The 21,631-nt window shown below is 41.1% G+C and overlaps 2 protein-coding genes across 2 annotated transcripts; one reads left to right on the top strand and one right to left on the bottom strand.

Annotated features, from left to right (window-relative positions):
• Positions 1-203: 203 nt before the first annotated feature.
• nox1 (NADPH oxidase 1) lies at positions 204-7,033 on the top strand. The gene is made up of 13 exons (XM_079229125.1): positions 204-258; positions 402-497; positions 1,297-1,407; positions 1,787-1,871; positions 2,740-2,888; positions 3,061-3,254; positions 3,335-3,461; positions 3,622-3,714; positions 3,806-4,047; positions 4,496-4,658; positions 4,826-4,972; positions 5,066-5,190; positions 6,065-7,033. The coding sequence occupies exons 1-13, from the start codon at positions 214-216 to the stop codon at positions 6,189-6,191; spliced, it is 1,704 nt and encodes a 567-aa protein (XP_079085251.1). The 5' UTR covers positions 204-213; the 3' UTR covers positions 6,192-7,033.
• Positions 7,034-7,166: 133 nt separating this feature from the next.
• On the bottom strand, positions 7,167-19,775 carry cstf2 (cleavage stimulation factor, 3' pre-RNA, subunit 2; the record flags this gene model as incomplete). Its single annotated transcript, XM_079229126.1, has 13 exons — positions 7,167-7,341; positions 7,493-7,655; positions 9,005-9,088; positions 9,489-9,613; positions 10,550-10,749; positions 11,263-11,356; positions 16,465-16,606; positions 16,892-17,014; positions 17,197-17,316; positions 18,771-18,907; positions 19,002-19,171; positions 19,342-19,420; positions 19,679-19,775. 12 exons carry the CDS (start codon positions 19,773-19,775, stop codon positions 7,530-7,532), a joined length of 1,497 nt encoding a protein of 498 aa, XP_079085252.1. The 3' UTR covers positions 7,167-7,341; positions 7,493-7,529.
• Between the last annotated feature and the right edge of the window lie 1,856 nt (positions 19,776-21,631).

Genomic DNA, 21,631 nt, shown 5'->3' with positions numbered 1-21,631 from the left:
GCAGGTAGGAATGTGGTGATTCAGCGCCGGAGGGGAAACCTCTCCTCCAAACAGCCTCAACGACACACTTCATGCCGGCTTGGTTTTCTTGTGTACTGAGTCGTTTCTCACCTGCAGAGGAGGGAGGAGTCCAGACGGGAGCGTGGAGGATAAAAGTGCAGGTGAGGTGGAGATGCAGGACAGCTGCTGCTGAGTTCTGAGAAAGAGCTCAACATGGGGAACTGGATTATCAACAATGGACTCACATCATTCATACTGGTCAGTTCTGCTTTATAGCCGTTAGGAATTACATTTGGTATGTTGCAAAGATGCCAAATGTGGCCTTCATTGCGAATAACATTTAAAAAATATTTGTAATGAATAGTTCTGTGATGTAAACATGATCTTGGCTGTGTTTGCAGGTGGTCTGGATGGGCATCAACATCTTCCTTTTCATCTTCTATTACCTGTACTATGATTTGCGGGATGAGTTTTTCTACACGCGTCATCTTTTAGGGGTGAGTCAGGAGAATATACGTCAGCTAAGATGCTTCTTCAACCATATAAGTACAATTTTGATACTCTTCAGTCTTCATACTTACAGTCTGCATACATCACAGAGACAAATATCATACTTTTTTCTTCTCTACATGTGTTTGACATCTGAATCTACTTTGCAAAAATATAATACAGATAAAAAGACATTAATAAATGATGCTGTATTGTTATAGGACTAGTTTAAACTACCCAGCAGTATATAAAGTCGTTAAAGTAAGCTCCAACTTATAATAATGAACATAATACATATCGAGTACTTTTTCTTTCGGTACCTTAAGTATATGTTGATGCAAATACTGCCAGCACTTTTACTAAAGTAGGATTTTGAATGCATGGCTTTTACTTGCAACAGAGTATTTTTACCTGTACTTTTTTACATTTTACTCGTCAGTATTGTTTCTTTTACACTTAATAATTGTTACTCTATTGTTCATATAAATAACTGTGGCTCAGTGGCCTTCAGTCAGAGGATCGGTGTATGCTTCGTTATGAGCAGGTGGCACCTTGCATGGTAGCCATCAGGGTGTGAATGATGACATGTAGTGTTTAAGAGTACATTTATCATCGATATTTTTTTCGTTTTTATTTTTGCTATTCTTCTCTTTAAGGAAACTTTAATGGCACAATAATTTCCTTCAATAAAGTTCTATCTTATCGCATGTTATCTTATTTTGTAGTATTGCTTCCTTTACTTAAGTGAAGGATCTGAAAACGTCCTCCCCCACTGATAATCACACCTTAACATGTATTTTATTCCAGGATGCCTTGGCCTGGGCCAGAGCTCCTGCAGCTGTCCTCAACTTCAATTGCATGCTGATCCTCCTGCCGGTGTGCAGGAACCTGCTGTCACTCCTCCGAGGCTCCTTTGTGGTGAGGCAATGATGCTTAAATTCCCCAGAAGGGCAAGGTGCCCAAAGGTGCACAGTCATTATCTTTCGATGACAGCGTATTGTCCTCCAAACTAGTTTGACTGCATAATACAAAAACATGTTCATCTTTTCATTTCAGTATTGGTATTTTTGATATAGGTTAATTTTCATAATTAATTCAATGTATAAAGTTTGCTGTAAAATTAGAGTCCTCTGATGGGCTGTATTTCAGTATTAAAGGTGAGATGCAAATAAAGACAATGTATGTTGTCCATAACACCACCTTGACTCCTCCCCCCTGAACAGACACCAGTCAGGTAGGTTTCAGGTTTCTGAAGTTCTTTTACTTTCCACTTCCTTTTCTTTCTTTGTCTTTTCAGTGTTGCGGCAGAACGATGAGGAAACAACTGGACAAAAATCTGAGTTTCCACAAGCTGGTGGCGTACATGATAGGTCTGATGACAGGTGAATTTATGCAGATTTTCTTTTTGTCTTTTTTTTTCTTCTGAAAAAATATTTGTTTAAAGATTAGATTACTAATTCATTCATTTATAGCAAAACAAATATTTTTATTTTTTCAATCTTATCTCTACATTTAAGTTTGGATCAAAGATAATGTCTGTACGTATTTGAACAGTGTCATAGATGCAGATTTGGGTGGATTGTTAAATCTTTTCTTTAGAATTAAAAAAATGAATCTTATAAAAGTAATCAGATTCAGATATTGTTTTATTTGTATGTGGGCTTTCTGACTAGAAAAAATACAGGATACTTTTTTTTTATCACAATGTGCAAACCTGTGTGACTCATAGCTTATCCGTGTTTATCAGATAGTTTACATGCGGCTGACAGAGAACAGGGAAATACAAAAAAAACAGTTTACAGTCCTTCCTGGTGGTGAAGTGAAAATGAGATGACAGAAGCTAGAGCTGATTTTAAGGTTGATATTTTTTACTTCTAAGGCCTTGCATGGTCTTGCACCTTCTTACCTCTGAGCTAATTACACTACATGCACCGGTACGCTGTCTTCGCTCTCTCGATGCTGCTCTCCTGGTCTTTCCTTCAGGGAAAAATAAATCAGTTGGTTTCAGATCATTTGCCTAACGTGCCCCTTAAAGAAGCACATTCAGTTGAATTATTTAAATCAAGACTGAAATCCACTTTTTTACAGCCTAAACTACACTGTTTTTATTGTGGTGTAGGCTTCGTTCTAATTGTTCTGTGTATTGGGTCCATGTTACATGATGATTCTGCACTTTAAATGCAATGATTGATTGATTGATTGATTGATCAAGCAGCAGCGATAATGTGTCTCCTCTCTGTGTTCTGACAGCCGTGCACATGATCGCTCATCTGTTGAACGTGGAGTGGTACAACAACAACAGACGAGGAGTTTATGGTGATGCTCTCAGCATTGCTCTGTCTGACCTGGAGGACTCAGACAACACCACCTACCTGAACCCCATCCGCAACATCGACACTGTAAGTTAATATGAATGAAATTAAACGCATGCAGAGATATAAAATCCCTGCATATCGTATGCTCACTAATTGAGTAAATTTGCCAAAACTTCGCCACCATCTTCCCTCTTGTTCTTGTAAACAAAAGCTTGTGTGTCCACGTTGTCCCTCTCCTCCTCTTCTCGTGTCTCAGGCTGCGCAGCAGACCCCAACATACTTTGTCTTCACCTCCATCGCTGGCATCACGGGGGTCATCATCACTCTGGCCCTCATCCTCATCATCACCTCCTCCATGGAGGTCATCAGACGCAGCTACTTTGAAGTCTTCTGGTACACCCACCATCTCTTCGTCATCTTCTTCATTGGTCTCGTGATTCACGGAGTCGGGTAAGTCTCAGCTTTCTTTTCTTTTGAAGATACTGTCGTTGTCATTGCAAACCGGTTTCACTCGTCTTTTAAATCTGCAGATTCATCGTGAGGAAGCAAACTACAACAAATCCGCCGCACAACTTCCTCTTGTGTCAAAATCGAACTAGCGATTGGGGACGGATTCCTGAGTGCCCCATCCCTCAGTTTTCAGGAGGGCCAGCACAGGTTTGACTTTTTCAATTTCAAATTTCCCAGAAGCGGCATTCTAGTCTGTACCAGCCTTTGCAACGGCTACTAATATCTTGTCTTCATTTCTACAACTACGAGTACAAATACAAGTATCATTTGTGAATTGTGAAATAATTCTATGTCTGTTTGTTTTTAGACCTGGTATTGGGTGATTGGTCCAATGATCCTGTACCTCTGTGAACGTGTGCTGCGTTTCATTCGGTACATGCAGGCAGTCACATACAGGAAGGTACGTTTGATTCAGGATTCAGCTTTGCCTTCTAAGTTGTCCGGCAAATGATGTGACGGCTTCTTCACCGGTTTTCTTTTTTAACTTCCAGATTGTGATGCATCCGGCCAAGGTGCTGGAGCTGCAGCTGGTGAAGAACGGTTTCAAAATGGAGGTGGGCCAGTACGTCTTCCTCAACTGCCCGGCCATCTCCCCGCTGGAGTGGCACCCGTTCACCATGACCTCCGCCCCCGAGGAGGATTTCTTTGCCGTCCACATCCGCTCGGCCGGGGACTGGACTGACAAACTTACTGACATCATGCAGCAGCTACCGGAGGGCGCACAGGGACCCAAGTGAGTGCTCATTTAAAAAAAGCCGGTTCTCTGTCAAACTTTCTGTAGCTCCCACAGATCACCTAAATCATAACCAGGGACGGGCCTCACAAACAACAAACCAGCTATAAATGCTTTGGTATGTGGCGTTGTTCCTTTGCTGCATACTTGTCCCTAATAAAAATAAACATTAAATGAAAACCTTTTATTCTCAGCAGCGGTTTTTCAAGGTCAATAATGATTAAGGCAACTCGGAGAGCTTCGAAGCAAATGCCAGATAAACCCAAAACGCCATAATGACTACAGGATGAGCAACATAGGGGGTCGTATTGGGACAGTAAAATGCATGAAAGTTATCACAACTTAGTATTAGTTTTTGTGCCGATGATTTAAACACGTTTTTAATGCTTTGGCAGTCACCTGGAGATGATTTGCAACTGATAACAGGTTATTTATTGCTGTTCCTCAGAATGGGTGTGGACGGCCCCTTTGGCACCGCCAGCGAGGACGTTTTCGACTATGAGATCAGCATGCTGGTAGGTGCAGGCATCGGAGTCACTCCCTTCGCCTCCATCCTCAAGTCCATCTGGTACAAGTTTAAAATCTCCAACCCTAAACTGCGCACCAGAAAGGTAACAACCCAACCCAGATCTCCTGTCCTAATCTAGTCCTGTAAACACTGTAATTATGTATTTAAATAACGAACATTTTGTTCACTTGTTGGAAAAACAAGTTATCAGCAGCTCGTTTGTGAAAGGATCCTTGTTCAGCACGTCTGCATCTACTTCCTGGTTTTCAGATCTACTTCTATTGGATCTGCCGGGAAACGCACGCCTTCGAATGGTTCGCCGACCTCCTGCAGGTGCTGGAGAGAGAGATGGAGGAGAGAGGAATGACGGATTTCCTCACCTACAAACTCTATCTGACCGGGTGGAATCAAGGCGATGTGAGTGTGTGATTCACAGGCAAAGTCCAGACAAACAGAGTGAGCGTTCAGCTTATCTCATTCAGCTGTTTCTCACCCCACATTTCATCACAGGCCACTCATGCCTGGATTCACTCTGACAAGGAAACCGACGTGGTCACTGGGCTCAAACAGAAGACTCACTACGGCAGACCCGCCTGGGACAAGGAGTTCGAACAAGTCCGCAAAGAAAACCCCACGTGAGATAAAATCCTCTTTTTAGAAAATCAATTAAAATATATTGTAGAACTTATTAAAATACAGGAGATTGACTGAAGAAGTATTCAGATCCTACATCCTATTATCACGTGTGATAAGTCCTGTATTCACAATCCTTCAGGAGGAAAGTAGCAAGAAAAGTAGCAAGAAAGTATCACCACCAAAATGTACTTTATCAAAAGTAAAAGTACTGGTTCTGCAGAAAAAATGTTTTATTAAGTATTATATAAATATATTGTTAACACTGATGCATCAATGTGTGGGCAGTGTTTTACTGTTGCAGCTGGTTTTAAATACGTTATATACATAGTGATGGAAAGTACTTTTACATAAGTACAATGTTAACTTAACTTGTGTATTTCCATTCGCTACTTTATTCTTCTGCTCCACCACATTTTAAATACAGTTGTTTGTACTCCACTACATGTATATGACACCTCAAGTTAATAGTTATTACAGGTTATTATAGCACTTGAGTAGAGATTAGTAGAGAATACACTCGGGGCAAAAATACTTCTATTATAGTTATAGTATAGCTTTAAAAATGTAATTCTCCACCACTAAAGTAGAAGAGAACGGAGACCTTCTGATGCTGCTGCAAATATGGATACTGATTGTAATATTGATGAATTATTATCATTTTATTCCGTTTTATTTTCCATCTTATTTTCCCGTTTTTTATGTTCAACTCGTCTATTTAACTTTATTGTAAAGCACTTTGTGTTGCATATCTTGTACACAAGTCATGTTTATCATCATTACTTGCATGGATTTTACTCTGATATGTTTCACCCAAATGCACTTTTCACATTTAACTTTAACCTCATTTAACCTCCAATTTCATCATGTTTTCAGGTCCGTGGTGGGAACGTTCTTGTGTGGCCCTGCGGTTCTAGCAAAAGTCTTGTCAAAGAAATGTGCCAAATACTCAGATGTGGATCCCCGGAAGACCAAATTCTACTTCAACAAGGAGAATTTCTGAGTGGAAAATACAATCAAGAAAACAGCATTTAGGCATTTTGAAGGTCAACAGTTTGTATTACTGTGAGAAAATAAATGACAAAGTGGCCCAGACACGAAGCTGGGTGTGGACAAACAAAGAGACAGGGTATGTTGTTTATCTGCACTACTCAGGGACTGACTCCACTGTGAGTCATTGTTTAGTCACACTGATATCTTTCATTACGTTACCAATTTTATGATGCATTTCTAGTGAAGCCTAAAAGTAAAATATCTTACTTTTACAAGACATTGGGAGCTCAAATGTTTAGTCTCTATAGTACACGTTTGTTTTTGCAAAAGGATTCATATTGTAATTTACTACTGTAGTTGCTCTGCAACCAAAAATCATTTCCATTATCCAATCTTCCTAACATTTTCTATGCGAATGTCAGAGAAAGGAAAAATTTGCCCATCAGTTTTCCAGATCCCAAGTTAATGTCTTTAGCTAATGATTTCTCTTAACAAAAACCACAAAAGATTTTGTTTACCATCACGTACAAACGACAAAGAAAAGAGAGAATTCCCCTGCAATCAAATACACTGTAAATATCATGTGTTCTTGACCTTTGTCACTTTTTTGAAACTCTACTGGTTAAGGAAACGGGTTTCTGGGAAACGGGTGTATTATATGTAAAATGACGCTTGTATTTACTTATAAGGCGACCAGAAGGAAGACTTCCTGTCACGTAGCCTGTGAGTTAATCATCCTCTAAGGCTTGGAAGGATTTATTGTTAACTACTTTTATGACATTTTGCATTTTTTTTTATACCCTTTCTTGCATACAATTCCAAAATTTGAAATAAATGAATACAACAATGTAATTTTTGGTTTTATTGACAAAACATCCAGACATTTTCCAGAGCCGATAACATGAAAACAGTTGGCTCTGGAGGAATGATGACAGATGAAACCTCATGACGATCAATCTGGGTCTTTATCTGTTCAGCATTCATCATCCATTCAGATGTCTCATTTTTAAAAACCTGGCTCTTTCATACAGAAAACAGACAAGAGTAAAAAAAAAAAAAAAAAAAAAAAAACTATACATTATTCCAAACTAAAGAAGAGACGTCTTCAGACCGATTGGAGCTGAAGGTGACAGTCAGCGAGGTGGAGCAGATCGAGAGCCCTGAAATGATACGCGGGGGGGGGAAACAGACAGAAGGAAATCAGAATAATGTGTTAGAAATTACAGCATTTCTCCACGACAATACAAGAATGCTTCAAAACCAGTGAATTTCCTGGAGGAATGTAAATGAAGAAACTTTATCTTGGCCTACTTGAAATCTTTTTGAAGACGTTTTTCCAGTCGGACCATCAAGGTGCCCCTCCTGCAGTCTTCTGAATCTGCTCTTTGAGGATGAGGATGCTCTGCCGCTGGTCCACGGGCAACATGGCGATCTGTTCTGGGGTCAGCTGGAGGACCTGCATAATCAGGGCAGCCTAGAGGGACAAACAAAAATATCAAATATGGAAAAGGACTGCCAGCCAACTGAAAAGCTGTTGCAAGCTGTTTTCTGTTTTTACATTGGTACATAGAGGGTGCTAGGAAACTAAGGATGGAGGCACTTAGGACTAGGGTTGGGTACCGAGAACCGGTGCCATTATGGCACCGGTTCCAACACGTCCGGTACCTACCGGACCAAAAAGCAACGCAAATTTCGGTGCTTCCTTCCGGTGCCTGAGCCGATTTAAATACTTTTTTTTTTTTTACACTACTCTGTAAAGTTGCACGGTATATAGATACTAAAAAGGTAGCGCGGTACCCGCACGCTAAAAACGATTATTAAAATAGCGCAGATCAGAGCACACTCGCTGCTCTGCTCTCTGTCTGCCTGCACGCAGAGCGGGGCTCGAGGGGGCGGGGCTTCCAGCGCTCACACACACAGTGCGCGCACACAGAGATCGCTGGAGACACGAGCACGAGCTTTTGAACGTCCGTCCTCGGCTTTCTGGAACAAATCTCTCCAGTTGATATGAATGATGACGTGTAGTCCAGTAAAGCAGCAGTTTGTAGAATCCAACAGAGTCTGAGTTCTGTTGCACACGGTCCCATCAGGCCACCTGATGCTTGTGTCTGTTCTTTTTTTAAATATATATTTTTATAGTTTGAAGTTAAAAGGTTTGAAGCTGTGGTTTGAAGCGTGTTTTGTATGTATTTATTTATTTATATCTATAGTATACTTTAAACAGTTAATAATATTGTTAAATTTGAAGAAAAAAAATTGCCTTGGCATTAAAAAAGTATCGGTTCAGGCACCGGTATCGTTTTAAAAGTATCGGTTTAGCACCGGTATCGGAAAAAACCCAAACGATACCCATCCCTACTTAGGACCCAGGGAAACTCCGTCGCAGAAGAGACAGACCGGAAGGGTCTGCGTCTTCCTGCATTGTTTATGAGTCACAAACTGTTGTGATGTTTTACTTTGTTAAAGAGCATTAGTTGTGGGTTATTAATTGTTGTTATAAAGTTAGAAACCATGACTCAGTCTCAATACATGCAATAGAAGTAGCTCCGCCAGCGCCCGCAGCGGCGAGCTGTAAAAAAGAAATGTTGCTGGCTGCCGAAGAACGACAACAGTTGTCACGGCTATGCACCGGTATGACGGTATATAAAAAATTCATACCATACGGAAATTTGAAACCGGTTGAACCGTTACACCGCACAGCCTTAGTTGGAATATAACTAGAGATGCCAATAACAACTTGCAATAAGTGAGGATGCTAAAAGAGATTAGCATGTTGCTCAGATGCACTTCAACAACCAGCTGACAGACAGAGGGGGCACCCACCTTCTCCTGGTCCTGAGTGGAGACTTGGCTCTGCCCCGGACTGAATCCTCCTCCTGATGGAGGAGCGCCAGAGATACCAGGACCCTGCAGGACAAACGTACGGTTTATCAGGGGATCGGGGGGGGGGATATCTCTGACTGATCTTTCTTCCCTAAAGTCATATTCAGATGACTTTTACAATGCTGTTTTAATGTAATGTTAAGTGAATGTTTTTGTATTCAGTATTTGTAGTCTAATAATTGACGAATCAAAAGAGAAGATTCAAATTCCTTGTGACATTAAATGTATAGATTTTGTAATCTACAAAAACACAGTAAAAAGAAGTCTTGAAAGTAATTACAGTAATAATAGCTGACGTACATCCTCACTAAATCAAATAAACTGATTTTTTATTTATAGTTGTGCGCCTTGTGGCGATTCATTTAAAATATAAAAACATAACCTAACAGCTGGCACAGACCAAGACATCAGATGCAGCGGTTACCGGTCTTGCAGGTGGAGGCGCGTTTGGACCCATGTTATGAGGAACGGGAACTTGCATTCCCGTCGCCATGGGAACCCTCTGGCCGGCCACTGGACCACGTGCGTCCATCGCCCTCGGGTCCCGACCTGCAGAAAGGAAGAACAACACTCTTACTGTTCATACTTTGTTGAGCGTTGACCACTGTCGAAGGGTTATTACAGAGCAAAAAAAGTTTTTAAATAAATCCTGTTGTTTGAAAAAGACGTTTTCACAACATAAATAGATATTAGAGATGAATTATGACCCGTTTACAAAACCTCTAACACCTTATAATATGTAAATAAACCAGAACTACTAAAAACTAAATTAGTTTGAATGCATAAAAATACAGTCTTTCATTTGCTTTCCATTTGAATTGTGAGTTTCTATGAAGAAAAAAACAAACACTATAGACGACTATAACTAAAACATTTAGAATTGTTGGTGGTTTACACAGACTTCAGAGTGATTGAAATCATTTTTTGGACAGTTGCAAAAAACAAAGTCGGGAGCCTTTTAGACCAGCTACAATAATCAAAGAACAAAGGGCTCTGTATCGGTCAATATGGATCATCAATGATCAATTATTAAAAACAATGTGATCAGGGACCTAGAAGTAATAATTGCTCCCTTTTTTTCTTTTGTGCCGATCCGGTCTGAACCGTGAGTTTTATGATAGTTGCGCCACCACCAATGAATCATTGAGTGTAACATATGTTACAAAGATTAAAGACGGTGAAAAGAAAGTTCATCATTACATGAAATATAAAACCCATAAAAGTAAAACTGTTTGTAACTGGCTTCTAGAAACAGGTAGAAAAAATAGAGTAAGGAGGTATTAAATATAAGGAAATAGAAGTTTAGACACAGTAGTAAGAAAAACTTGTTTTTCATAACAAATAAACCATCGTTATCCTGTAAAAACATCTCAGTGGGACAAAATACTTTTGTTTGGTTCAGTGACTGAAACTGAACAACAAAACGTTGACTGCACCCCACACATGAATGTCATCTATCAACTGAAGCATAATGAGAGCAGCTACCTCTGGTCTCCATTGGGGGTCCGCGTGGCTCCATCATAGGGGGCCCTCTGGGGTCACCCATCATGTTGCGTGGTTCACCCATGGGTGGGCCTCTCATGTCCATTGGAGGGCCTCTCATATCCGGAGGGGGTCCACTTGGCATTTGGGCCATGTGCACAGGTGGGGCTTGGTGGGGCGGTGGAGCCGCCATGTAACCGCGACTAAGAACAGACACAAAAAAAAAAGAGCAATTCAATTACAGTTACAGTCGTTTTGGGCCTCAACATTGTGTTCTAATAAACATCTACAGTTGGCAGTAACAGGAGAACTCAATGTTTTTGTTTATCAAAAATGTATCTAAGGAAGGCAGATTTTTTATTTTTGCAAGGCAACGATGGAACAAGGAGTTAGTTCATCTGAGGAAGAGTCGTAGATGAGCGACCGCGCACAGAGAGGTAGCCAACAGTATGCTGCCCTGCTGTTGTGTGGGATACTAATCACGCCGTGTGCAGCATGAAATAAGGTTGCAGTTGCAATTATTATTGACTAACTACTTTATCAATACAACAAGAGTTTGACTGGCTGTGCCGGAAAACACAGAGTCCTCCTCTGTTGTATTGTTGCGTTTGCTTCCTCCAAAGGTCTGGGATCTGTAGCGTTATAGCTTGAATTACTACGCCTCTGACATCCACACTGCCAGGTACAATATTAAGTGATGTGTGTGAATATCTCACCTGGGCTCCTCTGCTGTGACCGACAGTAGAGTTCCTCCTCTGGGATCATTAGGACCGTCTCCCAGCAGGCCTCTGGGGGGGATACCGCCGGGTCCTGAGAGGAGACAATCATACATTCAACCACATAAACACTACACCCAAACAAGCTTTTGTTCCATTCAATGACCAGGAAATGTTTCATGACTAACCCGTTAAGAAAAATAAAGACAGTCCAGTTAAAGGGCACACGCACAGACACGCACTGAGTGTTTGCTCAGGTTCGATAGCGCAGGAAACAAGCAGAGCTGCTTGGGGGTTGATGAACACAAAAAGGTACACAGTGACCACATCACACAGGGAAATATCAGGAGTGAATATCAGGAACACAAACGTAGCAAAAAAACAATCCCCATCGATATTTAAGAGGGAGATTACAGGTTCAAAACACAGGAAAACCTGAAGAATACATGAACAACTTCTATTCCCACAGTGTTCCTACTTGTGTCTTGTGACTCTGGCGTTATTTGGCCATGAGATCGTCATGGCAGGGAGCATGCAGAGAGAAGTACAGTGGGCAGGTCAGTGTTTGGTTAAAAAGCAGGAACACCTTGTGCTGTCGGAGTAAACAAAATGTTGCGATCGAGTTCAGTGAGGCATGTGTAGCTCTCAGTGGCTGGACCGCACACTCAATTAAAATCTGCCGTTTGGAGAGCTGTGAAACAATAAGTCTGAATGATAGATGAAGGGCCCGCCCCCAGGGCTGGGCCGTAACTCAATGTCCTTTTACGGAATCCTTTTGTGACGAAATCGTATATCAAGACGGAGTGATACACACTTACTTCGTCTCAAATGATCATAACAAAGCACATAATCATAAATGTCTCAGAAAAATCGTGAAATCACTTGTTATTTGTGAAAACTTTTTTATAAAATAGCTATAACCTTTAATAAAAAATAAATTAAAATTAGAAAAAAATTAAATTTGAACTTTGTGATTCTGTTTAGGCCAGCAGAGACGTCGGTGACAATTTGTCGATATTTACTCGGTGTGAAACTTGGGCATGTTTGGATGAACACAGAGCTGATCTCCGCAGAAACAATAGATAATAATCTCTCCTTGAATGCAGACAAGACCAAGGAGATGATTATCAACCAAAGGAGAAAGAGGGTACAGCACACACACCACTTCACATAGGTGGGACAGAGATGGAAAGGGTGAAAACCTTTCAATTCCTCGGAACGCAGATCAGCGAGGACCTCACCTGGTCTCATAACGCACTGCAGAACATCAAAAAAAGGCACAGCAACGACTGTATTTCCTGAGAAGGCTGAGGAAATTTGGCATGCCACCCAAGATTCTCAGCAACTTCTACAGATGTACGGTCGAGAGCGTCTTTACCAGCTCAATCACAGTGTGGTATGAAAACTGCACTGCCCAGGACAGGAAGGCACTCCAGCGTGTAATAAAACTGCACAGTTCATCTCAGGAGCAGCCTTCCCCAGGACATTTACTCCAGAGTAACCAGGAGAGCACACCACATCATCAGGGACACAACACTCCAGCACAGACTCTTCTCACTCCTGCCATCAGGCAGACGCTACAGGAGTCCAGAACCACGAGACTGACGAACAGTTTCTACCCGCAGGCCAGCACGCACGCGCACACACACACACACACACACACACACAGGATATTGTAGCAATGCATAGTGCACTTTATACATATTTTTGTGTAATACTGTCACTATATTTTGTGCCTTATTTTTATTTTGCCTTCAATTTATTGTACGGTTGTTAGGAGGACCCAGCAAAATAAACTTTTCATTGTACAGAATAACTGCCTGTTATTTCTGCATATGACAATAAAAATATCTTGAATCTCTTCAACAGCTCTCAGTCTCTCCGTTTTTATAGCAGCCATTCTTTAAAAGAACCCATCTTGCACATATGTTGTGGAAAATAGAAGCAATGTTGAAATATGTGGCTTTTCAGAGGTCTTCTCTTTACAAAGTTAACCATGCGCACGACATCAGTCAACACAGGAGCTAGGTCTGCTGGTAAAGTCTTGGCGACAAGCTCCTTGCGGTGCAAAAAAACAGTGCGTAACAAGATCATCTGGGCGTCTCGCTTTCACTCTGCTCACGAAGCCTTTGATGCGCCTGACCATGGCTGATGCTCCATCAGTGCAGACACTCAAAAATGACCCGTTTCTCAATTTGTGTGCGTAGGCGAACAAAACAGTCCCGGTTCTCTTGCTGTTCAGTGAGGGGTGTTTGGTCTCGAGATGACATTTTAGCTTGCTTGGGACCATGGCGCTGTTTGTTAGCTTTTCCCCACACACACCAAGCATAACCGATTAAGTGAAATTGGACATTTTTCCACGGTACACCTGACGATCTCTCACGGCACTGCTGTGCACAGTGGTTGAAAATCTTTGAGCTACAGGACCGGTTTACCAAGCTGTTAATGTGCATCAAGATCAGAATCACTCGTGCATATTCAGTGCAGGTCACAGAAACCAGTGACATATTTGTAATACATGGCATATCTAGGATCCAGATCATGTTGGGCAATATATCAACATAAAATTAATATTGTGGTATGAGACTAGATATCGTCTTAGATTTTGGATTACGTTACATTGCAACATGGTATAAAAGTGTCATCTTTTCCTGGTTATAAATGCTGAATTACAGTAAAGTGATATCACTTTCTGAATTTACCAGAAACTCCAGCAGTTCTATTTGTATACGTTCCCTAGTCATTATATCCCCATTGCGGGTTATTATTTTTGTAAAGTGTAAATACTTTGTGAAAGTACCAACGGTCAACCATAGTCAATTAAGGTTTTTGGCTTTGAGGTATCCTCAGCATCATTCAAGTTCTCTTTGAGGACATGTGCTACATTTCTACTGCGATGATTCCACATAAACTATAATAATAACACTATCTACAATACTTACTTACTGAAATATCAATTTAAACATTATAAATAGTAACTAACATGCAAATAACATGTTCATCCTTGCAAATGTTGTAATCCTAGCAAACCTGCATCTGTTCACATGCACCCCCAATGAAACACATTGTGCTTTGGTTATGATAATGCTCATAGATCATTATCTTTACATAAACAGGCTCCTAGCTACTTGAACGACTGAATAAAGGGTTCATATTTGATAATAGTGGACATGCAGTCTAAAAGACCTATACAAAGCAGACACTAAACCCCCAAAGTGGTGTGTATTTGGACATATCTGGCCTCTCCATAACCGTCCTACGAGAGAACTGAAGCAGTACAGTGATACCTTGAGGCCGCTCGATAGCAGCTTGCCCAGACGATCCTGTGGGAGAATGCTGAAGGTTTCCTGAGCCAGCATTAAAGTGAAGACAGGAGACACAAGACTCAAGAGAGGAGAGCAGCACTTTAGCAGCATTTTGAAGCGTGCTCATGACAATAACATGAATACACATGAACACACATACACAGAGAAGGAGGCGAGGAGGGAACTTTAACATTAAATATTTTTCATGAAGGCATAACACAAAGACCGAGACAAAAACATCAAACATTTAGGGAGAATGAAAAGAGACGGTCAAGAGTCAAGCGGATTATAATCTCTTAAAGCCTCTCGACTACTAACCAGGCTCTGGTGACACCTAGTGATCCCAGTAAGCCATGACATAAAATAAAAGCGAACACGGCAGTTATGGTTAGGGTTGGGTACCGAGAACGTTCCAACACGTCCGGTACCTACCGGACCGAAAAACAACGCAGATTTTGGTGCCTGAGCCGATTTAAATACTTTTTTTTTTTACACTACTCTGTAAAGTTGCACGGTATATAGATATATATTAAAGTGATATATATTAAAGTATATAGATATATAGATACTAAAAAGGTAGCGCGGTACCCGATTATTAAAATAGCGCGGATCAGAGCACACTCGCTGCTCTGCTCTCTGTCTGCACGCAGAGCAGGGCTCGAGGGGGCGGGGCTTCCAGCGCGCACACACACACACACACACACACACACACACACACACACACACACACACACACACACACACACACACACACACACACACACACACACACACACACACACACACACACACACACGCTTTTGAACGTCCGTCCTCGGCTTTCTGGAACAAATCTCTCCCAGTTGATATTAATGATGACGTGTAGTCCAGTAAAGGAGCAGTTTGTAGAATCCAGTATATATAGTTTGAAGTTAAAAGATTTGAAGCTGTAGTTTGAAGTCAAGTGTTTTGTATGTACTTATTTATTTATATCTATAGTATACTTTAAACAGTTCATAATATTGTTCAATTTGAAGAAAAAAAATGGCCTTGGCAATAAAAAAGTATCGGTTCAGGCACCGGTACCGTTTTAAAAGTATCGGTTTAGCACCGGTATCGGGAAAAAAACAAACGATACCCATCCTTAGTTATGGTTGACATCAAAATAAGTGCAATTTTACATAAATAACTACTTAAAAATCAACTTTGAAGTGAAGAACAGCTAACCCGTTCTACATTGTACTGATGAAAATGCATGACAGTAGCTTTGTTTGCACCTGCTAAAAGAGTGATGAGGGGGAAGGTTGCCTGCACTTCTGCATGATAGTTTAATGACACTTTTGAATGGAATTAATAATAAATAAATAAACTACTATAAAATTCCAAAGCCATTTAGCAGCTTAAATAAAATACTGCGCTGTGACGGTTCACTGGAAAAACTGCAAAGCAAATATAGGATTGACCCCGTTTTGGGTAAACTCAAACACCTTTTCATCATTATGTTCATTTTTTTGTTTACCATTAAAAATACAAAAACACCTGGTAGCTGGAGTGTGGCCCATAAGCATGTACATTAGCACTCACTATATTATTCAATATTCTTAATATTACATTTACAGATTAGCTAATGTTAAACTACCATCTGAAAAGTTCTGAAATCATCTTACACTGACCAAAATACACAGCTTTGCTTTTCTGTGATCATCATTTTTTTTTTTAAATAAAACTGTTGAACTATTTTTTAAAGATAACATTAAACCTGTTCAACCTCATTCTGCTTGAGGATTGAGTACAATGAAACAGTCACACCTCACATGAACCATCTATGACCGTAGTAATATGCTGTGTATAAGCATGACGCCCCCCACAACCAGTTCAGTTGGAGATGTAACTGTGCATGCAGTTTGATGATGATTACCTGGAGGCCCAGCTGGTCCTGCTCCTGGTCCTGGTCCTTGGCCCGGTCCTGGTCCCGGTCCTGGAACAGGCATTGGTCCAGAGACACCACCCATGTTGGGGGGCTGCATCATTTGAGGCGCTCCATTGACATGCATTCCAGGCTGGAATAGAAAGAAGAAAAAAGGCATTTCTTAACAAATGATACTTACATGTTTAATGAATTGTGAGACTCAGCTGATCATCTCGGTTTCATCGTTAGTAAATTAGTAAAATGTGACATTAACAGACAAACTGCAGCGCTGCTCTCCAGCGCTGTTCTCATCAATATTTATTTATGACCAGCAGCAAAGCATCACGTCCTTTTTCAGGGTGGAGCGCGTGACTGTTTTGTCGAAACAGAATTGATGCAACGATGACTTTAAAGAGCGAAGGACCGTTGTGGTTACCCCAGGCTGCGGCTGAGACATCGGCACACTGAGCGGAGCAGAAGGTGGGTTGAGCGGCGGCGCTCCTCCGACCTGCCCGCTGGGAATCAGAGGCGGGACGGGCGTTTGACGGTGGAGCATTTTCTGGATATGGAGTATAAGGAAGAGCATCTCAGAAAAATGTGCAACGGATTTTAAAGTGCAGAGTAGCTTTCGGCTCCTCTGACTAATGACAAGGCCACAGTCAGACGAACCTCGCTTCAAATAAACATAAGATCATGCAAGATTCCACAAATCTCTTCATTCTCAATCTGGTCTGCTCTCACCAAGGCTATCTCAGGGTCCACAATCCGCATGACCACTTGGGCCTGCAGCAGAGCGTATGCCAGCTGAGGGTTCTGCAGCAGCATGTTCCTCGCCTCTTGGGGACTGTTCTGCACACACAGCTGGAGAGAGAAATCACATGTTCACCAAACAGAATCCTGAAATATGAAATCACAATTGGGCAGAGTGCAAAAAAATTATAATACATGTCCTCCTTTTAACATAATAAGAGCTCCTTGTTAAAAATATCCTTTTACTTCCTGACAGGTGAGACATACCCCTGTAGTTTCTGCTGCCCACTTATGATTCAGATACATGCCCATAACCAACCAAAGTGGCTGCATCAACACAAAACATTAAAACAAAGATGTCCAACCATATCGGTACTATCAGGATTGGAGCCCAAGCACTGGCGCTCAGCATATGGAGCTGTCCCACTCACACGCGCTTTGGTACGACAAAACACTATTTCAGTCGAAAGGAAAAAATGTCTGCAGTGTGGCGTTTCTTTGAGCCTAATGAAGAAGACTAACAGATGTGCAAACATAAAGCATCTCTAGCAGAGACAGACTGTTCAGCACAGCCTCGGTTAATGAAAGGGAAGGAAGAGCATCTACATACAGTAGTTACCCTGGAGGGGGTTTTAATTGAGAGAAACATTTGTCACCATCTTTTTGGGGGACTAAAGAGAGTATATAAGCATTAAACATACAATTTGAAAACATTACTTTTGGGGGAAAACTATAATACTTCCAATTATGTCAGATTCATCAATCTTTCCGTTACTGTCGACAGAACGTCCTCATTTTATTCTCAAACACGCTAACTGGCACAGAATCAGAGCATAAACTCACCAGAATAATGCATAAATGCTGTTGACGCACCCGTCCCAGAGATAAATACTATAATACCAGAGAAGAGGCATCACGACTGCCCATTAAGCCTTTCATGAAAATGGGGTTTTGTACTACTTATTTATCAGCCTTTCAAAGACTCTCCATATCTTAAAATATGGAGATACTGTACTCTCTTGTTTAGAAACAGTACTATTTGAAAAATAAGAACATTTGGGAGAGTATAGTTGCCTTTTAAAATGCATGACTGATTTTAAATGCTTATGGGAAGTAGAAAAATGTACTTGTCAAATATAGTCATAATGAAAAAGTAGATAATCAATGACATCTGTATAGATTTTGGTGAGAGGGAATTACTGGCTTACAACAGACTCATAACCAATACATAAAATAGGCATCAATTAATTAATTCAACAAAATAAAGATTTGGTTAAACAACCCAAATGTGATGCTCACGAGTTGAGCTAATTCTGCTTATAAGGACCAGGGCTGTTGATATGTTAATTGAAAGCGAGGGAGAAAGTTGGTTTATTTATTAGCCTCATTTTAAAGAGTGAAGGGCCAGCATTCTGCTGGGACTGATGAAGTTTAGTGGTACTCAGGATGGTTTAAGTTGACGCTAAATGCATCAACTTAAAAGGGGCTAAAGGGAACGGATATGCAAATTTGATCTGTAAAAACACTAGTCACAGGTAAGAAAAGAAGGCCATAAACCAGCCTACCTTCATCTGTTTCATCAGTTCAAACATCTGCTCAGGAGGAAGACTGGCCACTGCTCTGCTGATGGACTCTGGGGCTTCCTGTGGCTGGATGGTATCTCCATAAGGAGACTCAATAATGGGGGCTCCCGTTCCCAAACCTGTGCAAGACAGAAATAGCAGATAAATGTAGCATTGCACATAGATACATATCTCAATCAATTATAAACACACCAAGAGGTAAGAGGCACTTACTTTTGAGCTCTTCCTTGTTCTTCTCACTGGCTGCGTTGTCAACACGGAGGGCCCGGCCGCTGAACTCTCTCCCGTTCAGGTTCCGCATGGCACTGAGGGCCGTCTCCTGGTCTTGGTATTCACAGAAACCATATCCCTTTGGCTTTCCTGTTTCCCTGTCATATACCAACCTGAGCACCAGAGACACATGTCATCATGTCTGAGAGTCCACATGGTTAAGAGTTTACAGTGAAAATCACAAAACACATAAGCTTGTATTATCGGAATGTTTGTACTGTGTTAACACTGTTAACACTCTTGTATCTGGGGTTTGGGGCACACAATAAAGATGAGCGCTTACCTGAAGCTGACAACAAGTCCCACTTCAGAAAAGATGTCTTTCAGCTGCTCCTCTGTAGCTTCGTATGGGATGTTCCCCACTAAAATAACAATAAGATGTGAGAAACGTTAATTAACAATACAAAATATACACTTTTTTTGTTTGTTCTAACCGTCCTACGGGTCGCTCGCGTAATGTTAGTTCCCTCGCTGCCGAGCTAACGTCTGGTGTTGCCGAGCTAACGGCAACACCGCTATCAATGATAGCGCGCTCTCTTTCGGTAACCGGTGGTTTATCACGTTGTTTCGCACCAAACAGACACAACCCGCCGGTAACCGCGTAACGGAAACAAACTTACCAAACACGGACCGCAATGAACGATCAACGGCCGGGTCTCTGTTCGCAGCGACGGCAGCGGCAGCTGCAGCCGCAGCAGCAGCGGCTAAACTCGCCATTTTGGGGACACAAATGAACGCGACACCCGGAAATAAGACTGAAACGATACCCGTTTGTGAGAAGAAGAAGAAGAAAAAAAGAGGCCACACTCAAACACCAACAGTGCGACCTTTCCTAACCTTTTGACAGTCGACACCATCCACTAGCTATTTGTTTCTTCTTCTTCTTAATAGTCCTGCAGCAATGACCAATTATTGAAAGCGGGACATTTACTGAAGAGCAGAAAGGGTCAAAGAAGTTATCATATATTGGAAGGATCATCCATCATAGATGGCGCTGTTGTCCGCGGTTAGGTCAAGTGGGCTAGCGTTAACCTAACTCCTTGTTTGGGCCGCCTTCCAGCTCTGTGACAAACATATGACATGCTATCAACTGATAATGCATCAGTTTAAAGTAAGCTCCCAGATATCCAGTTTTCTAAAACCGAAGATTTGGTGAGTGATTCTTATGGAGTTTACTGGCCTTTATATTGTTTATGGATGAATGTTAATCTTAACTCAAAATGCAGCCTTTGGGAACTGGTTGGGAATGTCAGTTAATGCTTAGCACGTGCACGTTAAAGCATGGCGAAGTACACAGGTGTGGATCAGCAGTGAGACCTGCGACGTTGTCTGAGATGATTTGTGTCAACCTAAATGTATAAATGAACTATTATTGTCCCCACTAAATTAATGTTTGGCTGAATTGATTTATGCAGTGAACCAGTAAAATGTAAATCAACGTTTGCTGTTACACATGCTGCATGCACACAGCACAGTATTATTACCCATCCTTTTATAAATAGTAGTGGGCAACTACTAAAATAAATGTTTTAAAATAAGGTATGGTTGCTGATTAATCACACTCCAGCTTCCATGCTTCATTATAATTCATTTCTTAATTGATACATTTTTAATACGGGCTGTCCAATATAAAACAAAAGGTAAATTATTATTTAAAGAAGCTGTTACATCTTAAATTTCACTCCTGTTTCACATACCTACAGTTTCAGTTTCATCCACACTTAATTTACAGACACAATGTTTAATTTGAAGCCATTTGATCAATATTTTCACTATAAAATAATTAGCTGAGGTGACAGGCTTTCTTCTGAGCCCATTTAATTTTGGTTTGTGCTATTTTCATTTTCGTATCATTTTTTTTTAAGGGAGTTGTCTTTTTAAATCAAAGTGTGACAGAAAATGTGATAATTAAAGCAGGAAAGCGTTGGATTAGCCTGTAATTTAAAGTAGTTTCAGGAACAGTAGCATCATTTTAAACATATAACATCGAACAAAAAGTTCAGAAATGTGTTGTTTGGTAGATTATGTTTCTATTGTATCAATGCTCCTTGGCAATACATTGTACAACGTTGGAAAGCCCGTTTATTTCCCTTTCAAACGGTGCACCATTTGTAAGGAAAATGCATTTGTGGGATGAGCAGCACAGCTGAGTATGTGGGTATCGGCCATGAAAAATGTGCCAAATCTTCTCTGCCAATTCCAAACAGCTGATTCTGCTGTTGCTATTGACTCTTATTTGATGGATTGGATGATTGAAGTCTGTCAGTAACAAGGAAGAAACTAGACATATTGGCAATTTTCAATGTATTAATTTCATAAACAGTCAGGATCCTCAGTAGCGTGTGGAAGAATCATCCACAGCCACAACAGTCTGGCACCTCCTACTCATGCTGGTCACCAGCCTGGTGAACACTGCTGACGGTCTCCACTCCTCAAGCAGAATTTGTCGAAAGTCAGCCAACGTGGTTGTGTTGTTTACTCTAGCGTGAGTGAACTGACCTACAAGCTGTTCAACAAGTGTTCACTTGGGTTGAGGTCAGGACTGCAAGAGGTCATTCCATTCTCTCTACTCC

This window comes from Taurulus bubalis (assembly GCF_910589615.1).
Source record: "Taurulus bubalis genome assembly, chromosome: 13".
Taxonomy (NCBI): domain Eukaryota; kingdom Metazoa; phylum Chordata; class Actinopteri; order Perciformes; family Cottidae; genus Taurulus; species Taurulus bubalis.
The sequence above is the reverse complement of the archived record's forward strand: the minus strand, read 5'-3'. Positions and strand labels throughout refer to the sequence as shown.